Below are 12,203 nucleotides of genomic sequence, written 5' to 3'. Positions count from 1 at the left end.
TAATTATGGGTACAGTGGAAGAAACCTTATAATATTTTATTGCTTTACAGATAATCATAACAAACTTTTCTAATACTCAGTACAGCAGCTTAATGGTACAGAAGTCTGATTAAGCCCTAACTGGCTGTGTGCTCTGTTCACAAGCAAGAGGCAGCACTTCATAGTAGTGCTTGCTCCAAAGCATCCATGCTGCAAAGCATCCCTCCCACATTTTAGGCTCTTGAATCTTTGCACTAGGGAAATTTATAGCCCAGGTACCAAACATTGGTGTACATCCTAGTCACTCACACCTAAAGCACGAGGATATGTTACTTCTCTGTATTCACAAACCCACTAGTTTCCAAGTCAGCCTCCAGTGCTTTACTCCCTGAACAGAGCAGTATGCCATGGCTGCAGTCCACAACACAAAGCCTTCCAAGTTTTCCCTCTTTAATTATATATTCTTATACTCTTCCACTACGCCACCATTCTACCCATCCGCTTCTTTTCCCTCTGCAGAAGCTGAATGCTTGCTTATGAGGAATGAACAGCAAAAAAAAGAATTCCCCAGAGGAGCAACAAACATGCAGGATTTTGGCAACAGCATGCTATAGAAATTAAAGATTGCCATTACAGAAACTAAACTATAAATTATGCATTTTGTAGCTTTATAAAAACAGATGTTCTTTTTTTCTGCAGGCTAAAAAGATTAGCTAGAAAATGGATACAGGCTCTGCATCTGGCTATAATGACTTGCCAGTCTTGTCTGGTATTTTTACTCCCAACACAAACATGTTCAGCACTACTGCAAGGAGCTTGATGCAGATATGCGATATCCTAACCTTGCTTATGGGCTAAAAGAGCACTGGCAGGTCCAAAGAGCTCTATTAAAAACACTGCTATCACTTGTTTCAGTACTATTCCACCTGGCAGAAAACAAACCATGGCCTCAGCATAATTACCTCAATATTTGTGAACATACACATTTTCATTAATAACCTGACCACAATCCAACATTCAACCTACTGCGGTTTTTTCTAAATTACACAAAGGCAAACTTTTTACTTTTGTATTGAATGAGAGGTGCTCCAAATTTAAAAATATCTAATTAACATTTGCTGTAGATTTTCTGCCAGTGCTGAGCAGGGAACCATTACAAACCAGAAGATTTTTTAATTATAGCAATTGAGAATCAGAAAAACCCAGATCAGAATTAACATTCAGCTCTCCTGTTAACACATAGCAAATCCTTTCCTGCGGCAGTGTTGTTTAGGTGAATGTCTTAAACACAAAATTTAAGCAATTAAAATGAGTATATATTTTGTACGTTCCCCTGTGCCCAGCATTGCCACAGTAGTTAAACTGCTATTACTGAAGATGACTAAAAATTAGACAGTAGAGAACATGACAGGGTTTCCCCCTTTATACTGAAGGCCATGTTTCTCAGGTATGCAACGGCACAATTTATTCAAGTTAGAACAAGGATGTAGTCAACCTGAAACGACCACCTTTGTCTTTATAGTGTGTGCATAACCTTACACAAGCTAGTAAGAGTGGCCTGTATTACAGTATTAAATTCTTTGCTGAGGTTAAGGGGATCTTAAAAAGAGAGCTTGAGCAGATAATCCTTGAATGACATTACTATGAAAGCAGAGCACAACTATCAAAAAAAGGAGGAGGAGAATTCAAAGCTCTTTTAGAAGTGCTACGGTCCTCTACAAGCATGACCTTTTTATAAGATATAGTGCCTGTCCCGTGTATTCATAGACTATAAATAAAGGAATATAGGAAACTTGTGAAAGCATCTTCTGGAATGTGAACTCCGCTTTCAGAAACACAACCTTTCTACTCTACTAGCAGTGTTAATGTGCCATCCAGGCTCAGTCTGGGAATTCAAGCTATTACATTCCAGATCACCACACCTCCTTCGTACGTGTAGATAAACAACACTGTGACTACAACTACTGCATACATATGATGCTGAATTTAGGCTTGCTGCATCTGAACACAAAAGCCAAAGGTCTTCCTGGACATATTTCTCTAGTATCCTCCCCTATACATTCTTCAGCCTCCCTGAAAGAAAAGCTCTGAACTATCAACACCAAAAGTAAGAAAACTGAAAGCAGCATTTGAAAAAAAGTTACAAAAGCAAGCAAAATTATCAAAACTGTTCAAACTGAAAAAAAAAAAAAAATAAGAGGTTTCCTTCTTCCTGCAATTCATATACCTAAATGTAAACATTGCAACTCAAATTCTCAAATGATTCTAGCTTCCTTACATATCAAACTATCAGAACATGGAATGGCAGGTGTAATTGCTGAGAACCAGACATGTGCCCCAATTGTTTTCCGTTTTTGGAGTCAATCTTGTTCTTTTGACAGCTAAACTCTGAAAACAATGTCTGAAGTTATTTTTATTGTAATTGCATCTCCCCTCCCTTGCAAGGTTCTCCAATTTTAGTAAAAGTACAATAATACCAGAATTCCTTATGCTTGAAAAAGCCACGTTGTCTGGAGCTTTCTGTTTATCTACAATAAGACACTGCAAATCATTTGTAGGTCATCTGGAAAGCTGTTTGCTTAATAACCATTGAAATTGTTATTTTTTTAAAGATACTTAACTAAACAGCCTGGGAGACAACCAGTAGAACTGGCAAAGCACGCTTATGGAGGCCATTTGTCACCACATCTGTGCTTTCCACATCCTCCACTACATGCTCTCAGAAGGGATTAAGCACCTAAGTCCAATACCAGAACTATAAGCATGAGTTTGAAGGCCCCAGAGAAACAAAAAGCCAAAAACTTTTCCTTTCTGTTCATCTATTTAATTCTTTCTGTTAGATTTATCATTTTTTGTGAGAATAATCATTAAGTGCAGGTCTCAAGAATGATTAACAGGAGAGAACAGATGAGAGTGGAACCTCAGCCAGAAGGAAGACTCTCAGGTCTGACCCATCTGCGCTTCTGAGCAGCCTCTGCCAGACAGTTGCAAATACTTATTTTTTCTTTAAGGAATAATATCATGAAGGCAATAAAAGCTTCAAGGCTGTTTGGTTACAAACACTGGACTGCAAAAGAATAGCCAGAAAAATTATTATTCCCACTCCCTGAGACTCATGACACTGCATCTGGAATATTTTCTCCCATTTTGAACTCCCCAGTACCAGATACATTGACAAACTGGAGTGAGCCCAGCAGACAGCCACCGAGATGGTGATGAGACCAGAGCACACGCAGTACAAGGAGGGTTGAGGGACCTGGATTTGTTCAGCCTGGAGAAGAGAATGCTGAAGGTGGGGACCCTATTGCTGTCTACAGCTACCTAATGGGACAGTACAGAGGAGATGGAGTCAGGCTCTTCTTAGATGTACACAGTAATAAAGCAAGATGGCAACAGACAAGCTGCAAAAAGGGAAATTCTGACCCAATATAGGAAGAAAATTCACAACAAAGGTAATGGACACACAACATTGGAACAGAGGCCCAGAGAGGCAGTGGAATCTCCATCCTAAGAGATTTTGAAATGCCAACTGTTCCGGGCCTTGAGCGACCAAATCCGACTTCAACACTACCCCAGATTTGAGCAGGAGTTTAGATGACCTCCAAAAATTCCAGGCAACCAAGATTTTTCTACAATCCCATGACACTTTTATAACAGACAGAAGATCCTTTCTTAGTCTCAATGCCAAGTTCCCTCTGAAGCCCTATTAGCTGGAAAGGAAATCTAAAGTGACAACTACTCGATTAATGACAAATACTCACCACCATATTGTAGGCATCAGGAACTTCAATTTCAAACTGAAACTTTCCACCTTGGTAATAGCCCTCATCTAGCAAAGAAAAAACAACAAAAATAGTTAAATAAGAGAAAGTAACGTATGCCCTGTAATACAAAATATCTGTCATTACTGTTATCTGTTATCATCAAATACTTAACCTAGTTACACCCTAACACTAGCTGTGTCCTAGTCCAAAGAGAGTGTGAATGTAGTGTCTTCCCTGAGTCCCAAAACCTTTACAGCAGAAATTGATTTAAGTCAGAAGAGTCAATTGTCCCAGAGTGACCCTAGGGAAAACACCTTCCTGATCAGAGCACCAGGCACTACCAAGCTAGAGGAACCTTTGATTGAACTTTCATGTCTGTAGGAACAAAATTCTGCCACACATCAGCCATATGGCATGCAGTACCACAACACTGACCCTTGGAATGAGCTGGATACATACTTCACTTGCTAATGCATACTAAATCCTGCTCCAGGATTTAGCACATCTTCCCAGACTTGTGCGAGCAATCACATATTGCGAGCAGTAGGAATAATGGTGTGCAAGAGCATGCTTCAGAGTGTACTACAATAAAAGAGCAAGTTAGCTCTTTTATTGTAATTATCTTAGAATGATGTATCAGCTAGGAAAATCTGCCTGCCTCTCTGTCAACCTCAGACTCAATACTGAATTATAAAAATAGCTAAATTTTAAAATATTAAATCTGAAAATATCTAGTTGTATTTAACCAGAGATAATATAATAGGATAATAGTCAGCCTGCAACTCTTGAGATGGCTGTGCTTGGAAGCTGAAATGCTTGCAAGTGATCTGAAATGTGTCTGTCTGGCACTGCCATTATTCCGTTTTTTCATTAAGAAAGGCAAACAGACAGATACCCAGACCACACTGGGGGTTTGGGACACCTGGGGAATGCTCAGACTCAAACTACTTCGAGCACTCTAGCTGTCTGGATCACACGGTACAGCCACAGTGAAGGCTGGAAGGTCAGGAAGGCTGGTTATCACTGTATGACAGTATTTTTTAATGTTTTTTAAACCAACATTGCAAAGGAAAGTTCTGTGAAGCAATCCATAGTTTACAGAAAGATTGAGAGGCGTTTTCTTATTATCTAGCTTGTTTCAAACCACAAAAAACTAGCTCCTCTACTACAGGTCATCAAAATCATCTTTCAGGATGCTGTCTTCTGGTCCTGCTGCCTTCCCAGTCCCTATACAGATCTAGCATGACCTTCTATTTTCTCCTACCAACCAATGCATCACATCCACTCGCTCAGGTTTCACTCCACGCCACAATCTCACCACTGTCAGCACAAGCCTGCAGATTCCACACTGTAATTGCCATAATCACAAGAGCGCAGTCAGCTCCTACCCTCCTCCTCTTTGCAATCTCTTATCAACTGACTTACTGAAAAGCAGAGGACATCACCCTGTTAAATAACACAAACCCTCAGTTGTAGAGGGAAGAGAGCCAGTAAAAGCTGATGCTGCCGAAGATGAGACTCAACTGCATGCTACACCCAGCATGCCACTCCAAAAGACCTGTGCCTGCAGAACAGCGGAAGAGTTGCTGGGAAGTACATCATGGTCCGGCTTCTCCCAGGAGCTGTGTAGACCACTGACAGGTTCAGCACGTGAACATCATCAGAAATTTTGGACCGCAACAGCAGTATAGGCACAGAGTATGAAAACAGAACACGGCTGGTCTTCCCCACCCCACACAGTAATGTTTACAGCTGCCTCCACACTGAACTGTGCAACGCAAAGCTGCAAGCCTCAGCCAGTGCAACTCTCACTTTAATAACCTGTCCAGAACATATGCTTTTCAAATACACTCTCCATTTCCACTCCAATTCAATTTTGAAGTGTGTTTGATTTATTAAGCAGTCTTCTCAGGCATGCTACGCTTTACCAGAAAGTAAATGCACATGCACTGATTTTTATGGAAAAAAGGCAAGATAAAAGCATTTATCTTTTGTTTTCAAATATACTGAGATAACAATCAGTAAAGCAAGCCATTTCTAAAGAATGAGATGTAAAAGGTGAGTTATACCAACATCCCTTTGATGAAACTGCTCCCTGTCAAATGCACAAAACACTCAAAGCAAGACTCTGACTGTTCCAGGAAGGAATGGTTAGGAAAATGGTCCAATATCCCCCTGGGAGTTCAAGCAACTCAAGCGCAACCAAGTTACCCCACGGGACACAGCTAACTGCACTTTATCCACCATCTAGCACATTATAATAGCTTTTTAACCAAGTGTCAGGAATCCTCGCTATTTCCAAGCATGATGCCGTTCCTTGTAAAAACCGCAGTCAAAATCATCTCAGGTCTTTCAGCGATCGTACTAAAACAAACAAGCAACACCATACAGGAATTCAGTGTTTGTTATAGTGCAAGGCACGTACCTCAAAGCCTTCCATGGCCTCCCCACTGCCCTCTTGCTCACAAGCACTTATCAAGCTATCCCTTCCCAATATAAAAAGATCACATGAAATGCCCACGTGTGTTTGCGCAGGGAGAAGCCTGCTGCCAGTACAACAAGGTAAAGGAGAAACGCCAATGCTGTTAAGGTTGCTCAGGAAGTCCAGCAGCAGAAAGTTATCTTCCTTGGCTTAAATTCAATAGTTCCTTGATTTCGGGGACTTGGAGCGAAATGCGCAGCAGCTCTTCATATTCCACCCCTGCTAATGTGAAATAGATGCCTGTTGATGGATATACCTACATGTGCCTTATGTCAAAGAAAATCCTCAGATTTAATGAATCCTCACTGTAATACAATTGTCCAAAAGAAACATTCAAGAATGGCTCCAAGGGAGGAGAGCTTGCCAAAACACTGTCAGATTCCTGCCAGTCAAGCAGCAAGAGAAAAACCATGCTCCACATTTCTTTGCATACTGAAAATACCAAGCCCACAGCCTCTGCACCATGCAGGAACATTAAGGCAGGCCCTCAACTCCAAGCACAGACAGCAACATCACTCTGACATTGCTCAAGAGATGCACGGGATGGGGGGGCAGAAGCTGAACAGTTGTTCTTCGCTTTCTCTGCTCTTCCTCGCCACGCAGACCTAGCTCAGGACAGCTCCGCTTCCACCCAGCCACAGCAGAAACTCCCAGTGTCCACATGCAGACAAGGCGAGCTCAGCTGAAGGGAGCAAGCCCCTTCTCATTGCATAAAACCATCATGGCAGAAAGAGTGCAGAGTTTCCTGCAGGATTACTGAGATGAACTGGTGTGCAGAGGGGTTAAATTATCACCAGTGTCAGCAGAAGAGAAGTAGCAGGACCAGACGGTGAAAGAACACCCCTTTTTCTCTGCAAAAACACTGTCGATTAGCTCAAGCACTTTCTAACCGCATATGAACACCTCCACAGGCCGTAAGAGATTCCTCATGTATTACTTCTGTTTTCTTTTTTTTGTTTTTCTGCATTCTTCGTAAGGCTGAGAAACCTCTGGAAGACTTGGAGCACTTTAGACATTGTACCTCACACTGCAGGTCACTTCCACATACTTACATGACTGAGTCTCCCTCAAAGACAAATCAATACTCATCACTGTCTTGCATTACAACTTCTCATTTTATGTTTCATGTTTACCTTGGCATCAGTCCATGCTAGCACTAACCACAAAATGCACTGGGTGCCCTTCTGGCTCTGTTATAAAATAAGCAAGGACATATTTACCAAATCAGAAGAGTAAAGCATCTCTCCTCCCCCTTTTTTTACAATTCTCCCTGTATGTTTGTAAATCTTTTCACTAAACAACAATAAAGCTGTTACTCATTATCAAACACTCAAATGCATATTAAAAATTTGTATCTCTGGAGGGCCTCAGTACCCAGCCAGAAATCTTGCAATGCATTAACAAGATAAGCCTTCACAATGAAGTCATCTTACAGCATCTCAAGCAAGTAAATAGGTTCTCCCACAGGGTAGTTTTTCCTTCCCTGCGTCCCACAACACCCATACAGACTAGGACAAAGACCCTCAATTTTTTAGGCATGGAACAGCGGTGGGAAAAACTGAAGTTCTGGCAAAGTTAATAGTGAGGAAAGAGCTATAAATAAAGCAGTCAAATAAAATAGCTTTAGCACATAACTTAGGAAGTTGGCCACTGACGAGACTTTTGTGAAAAGGGAGTATGTCTGAGCTCCAGTTTTCCTCCTACTGCTTAAATTTATGTCTTCAAGCTGTATTAATAGAGCAAGCATCCCTCCCACTTCAGTCTCGAGTTTCACTCTCAACAACCTGACTCTAATCTTAGTTTGCATTTGTAAGGTGTTTTGATGGCTACAAGTACTGTGAAAATACTAAACTACACTACTTTATCACTTTGAAAGAAAATGCAAGATAATTAGGACAGGCAACAAAGGATGTCCTTTTGATAGTAGCTCCTTGAACCAGCACAGTTGAAATGCTCAGCCATGCTCACTGACATTTGTCATTTTATGGCATGCAAAACTGAACACAGGCTCTTTATTAATTCCCTGAAGAACGGGAGTCCCAAATAATCACATTAACCCCAAACTACCCTAACTGTCTGGAAACTGCAGGAAAACTGCATTAACTCTACATATTCCTCTAGTTTTCTTCATGTGCAAGCTACCTAAATTCACCTTCTTTTTTTTCCAGGTCATTACCATGTTTTAGCCTCAGCTTCCAATTTTGTGCTCCAAATATCAGTGCAGCAGGCAGGACTCTGCCCACGTTATAAGCATCTATCTCCTTATTTTTTTCTAGCTTTCGATCCAATAAGATACTGGCACAAAAATAAGAACAGAGGCAAGTGGTGGCATAAGGGCATTTTTCAACGACGGAACGATTGTTTCAGATGACAAAAGGAAAAAGAAGCTTCAGACAGCAGAGAAAGGCAGCAGTATCTGCCTCGGGAACACACAGTTTGTCCATTGCAGCAGTAAAATCTAAGTCTTACCCATTTTCTAGCGTGTGTACATCCACTCATGGTACACTGCAGAAAGCTGTGTAAGTTCTTGAGGACAAGTAACTTCATGTGAAATACACAGCCACCCTCATCAAGATTTTCTACAAATTCATTTTAATTTAAAACTCACTGTCACCAGGATAATTTTGTGACATTAAATACTTACTAAGAAAGGTTATTATGAGAATTGCAGAGCAAGGGAGCTGAAAGTATTTCTGCTTGGTGGTAAAGTTTATTTTCTTTTTCAAATCAGTCTTTTTGTGAGAACCTGAAGAAGCTTCTTTCACTGTCCTTTCAAGACCAGCCACATTCGAAATGACTGCATAAAACAAAGCACTCAAGAACAAGCTTTGTCATTAACATAAGGCTAGAAGGTTGACTGCAAAAGGCGTTTCAGTGTTAAAAAACACATTCAGCCAGTAACTTCATGGTACCCTGACAGCCGGCTACTGGCAGAAGTTGTCTTGGTTGGTGTAAGAGTCCTTACAAAATGTGGTTACAGAATTCACGCTCTAATGTTAATCAGAATATAAGAGAACTTAAGCATAAAATATGAATATAAAATAATCAGCACCCCTGTAACAGATCTGTCATAGAAGGATGCAATCTCTGTAACCGCAAATAACTGGAGAAGAAATGAGCCAGCAGGAACCTACTCTCTGTGCAGACTACCAGCCCTGGCTTACACACCCTTACTATATAGGTCCTAACAGTGGGAAAGGCAAGGTGGCATTAGATATTCCCTGGCATCCGCAGCTGCGCTGAGCCCAGCTCTTGTTCCATGATTGGAAAGCTGCAGAGATATTTGCAAAGCGCTCCCTGAAAAGCCAGATGTATAAGCAGGATTTCTAGAAGTAACTCAGCTCCTCAATGCAAGAAACAGTTGCTGGCAGAAGGAGGAAAACTGGTTCTTACTCTGGACTGTCAAGATTCATGCAACATTGTAGAGACACCGCAAAAATAGTTGCCTCAAGCAAAGAGTTTGGCCCATTTGAGCCAGAAAAATCCTGTGACAGCCACTTAGCTGCCTCTCTGCTATTCCACAGAAAACTAGCATACTCTAAAGCAAAACCTCAATAATGAGGGGAATCAGAAAGCTACAAAGATTTTCTTGGTACATGTTATGTTCTGCCTTTAGCGAGTTGTGCTATGCTGTAGCTGATCACAAGATTCTGTACCTGAATTATGCGCAGCTGAAAATAGATGTTTACTTCGGTCAGACTGCTATTGCAGAGACTTCAGCTGTGCAGCTAAATTTAGAGTAACATAATGTTAATTAAGATCATCTCATTCTCAAGATTATGTCAGCAACGAAGCTAGCACAAAAACCATGCTTTGCACTCGATGACTGTCTTCTGACTGCAACATCTTGCCGCACAGCAGTTAATGGACAAAAAAAATAACTAAGTATTTAGACACCTTAGAATTAGTATGAAGAAGCTATCATTGCTTCATATTCAAGACATCCCTAACTCACATGGTGATGATCTTGTAAAGTCAACTCATTCCCGAAATATAATAAAGCAGCATCATACAAACAGAAGGATGTTTGGTTCAAGCAGACTAACACTCACCAAGTAAACATGAATACATCTCCCCTACACAGAATGAGAGGTTGAAAGTTCTGTAACAGCACTTGCATTTATTTTTGATTACACTGACTAGGACAGTCTTACTCATTTTTCCATCACAAAAAGGAGTCACGTGAATGGACACGTTAACAAAGACCACCCAAGATTTCTACTGCCGAGGAAGCACTAGTTAATTTTGGCTAATGAGCAGCCACAGTGACATCTAGTGCCCATTTGACTTCAAGATACTGGATTATCAGAAAAACTCCTACCACCCTGTTAAGCGTCAACCATTATTTGTATAGGTAAGACATCAGGATGACTGCCACACTGCATGCGAATTCAGTTGTCAATAATCGTCTACAGAAAATGTTAATCTACAAGAATTAGTTGGCAGGGAGATCCTGATCTCAGCACATCTAACTCAAACAATTCAGTGTACTGAACACATCAGTGTTCTCATTTAAATAGTTGCACAGAGTCTCAAAGGTAACACACAGCAAAAATAAGAAGTGCATACAAAATCTAAATAATCTTCCATGCAAATTCATCCATAAAACACAAACACAACTTTCTATTCGAAAATGGACAGCCGTGTAGGCAATGCCTGCAATTTCAGATGGCTATTAAGAAACTTACGTGGAAATGATAAATTCCGAAAATGTGGTCCTGAGGTTTTGTTTTCATTGAACAGTATGCCAGCAGAAGCTTCACAGTATATTTACATTTAGTTTTATTAAAAGATCTAATTTCCGCCCACTTGAATATTCCAAGACTAAGAGACACCTACTTGTTAAGCATCTTCAGACACACATAATTTGAAGTTTTCCATAGTGTTACATCTGTCATCTACCTTTTCAACTCTGCAGACTCAAGCAATCAGCAGAAAAGAATAAAGATGCAACAGGACTGTAACAAAGTAATTTCTCTAGACGCAGTCCAAGATTTTTCTTAGCAAATAAAACAAGGTGGTTTGAAATCGTCTGAGAGGAAAAAAAAATGTTTTCAATCAAAGTGAGCAAACAAGACCTGAATGCTTCCTAAACCTGCTCAATTTTGATGGCCTTTTTATTGGAATCAAGTTCTCAAAATCCAGCCCAATTTCTCCATCGCCTCTATAAAATCATCACTGTATTACAGCCAGCCTTTCTTTGACTAGAAAGTTTACTGGATTCTTGAGCAAACTCTAGGAATTACATTTCCTAAACACCAACACACACAGAAACAAAAGTAACATGTTTAAAAAAATTACCTGGGATTACAGTTAGTTGAAAGTAATGAAGCTTGTTTGGGTCAGGAAAATTCACTTTACATGTACCTGTGAAGCAAAAGAATAATTTACATCAGACAATTGTTTTTCCACTGTTGGAAAAGCAAGTATACCATCTTTCATATCCTCCAAATTCACTCCCTGATTAATCCTTCCAGTCAAGCGATTTCCTCCTATACCTTGTCTCTAAGCTCCTCTTCCCTACACAGTTACGGATCACCTGCAGTAATGGAACTTCATTTCTTTGAGCTGTGAGGAAGCTTATTTCCCTTCAGTAAACCACACTGTCAAAGACCTTAAAATACCAAAGGATTTGGTCTTCTGTATATATACTAGCTACATGTTAAGATGACAGCATACATAATGAGCATCTCTTCCTTAAAAGTTCTTTAATGGTAACGTGCGTATCTTCATATTTGATGATACACCGCAGTCTGCAAGAAGTCATGCCACCACAGCCCTACGCTAACAAAGTATTATTTATACCAGTAAGGTATGAGAGACAAGCTTTACTGAAAGCCTTATCCAAAAGCCAGTGAAGTCTCTGTTCAGCCATCGTACTGAATAAGTTTCTTCTGCGTACCCAATTACGCACATTAACAGCAAGGGTTATGGAGCATCATTACAAACCAAACACTATGTTTTTATTCTCAGACTAA

The 12,203-nt window shown here is 40.4% G+C and overlaps 1 protein-coding gene across 1 annotated transcript in view; it reads right to left on the bottom strand.

The window, feature by feature from the left end:
- UBE2F (ubiquitin conjugating enzyme E2 F (putative)) overlaps positions 1–12,203 on the bottom strand; it is an 88,758-nt gene that overhangs the window by 61,430 nt on the left and 15,125 nt on the right. The window contains exons 4-5 of the mRNA XM_059820447.1: positions 11,527–11,592; positions 3,741–3,808 (exon numbers count right to left, since the gene is read on the bottom strand). Of these exons, the coding sequence (XP_059676430.1) occupies positions 3,741–3,808; positions 11,527–11,592 (134 nt within the window). The remainder of the gene's footprint in view (positions 1–3,740; positions 3,809–11,526; positions 11,593–12,203) is intronic.

This window comes from Gavia stellata, chromosome 8 (genome assembly GCF_030936135.1).
Source record: "Gavia stellata isolate bGavSte3 chromosome 8, bGavSte3.hap2, whole genome shotgun sequence".
Taxonomy (NCBI): domain Eukaryota; kingdom Metazoa; phylum Chordata; class Aves; order Gaviiformes; family Gaviidae; genus Gavia; species Gavia stellata.
This window is presented reverse-complemented; position numbering and strand designations above follow the sequence as displayed.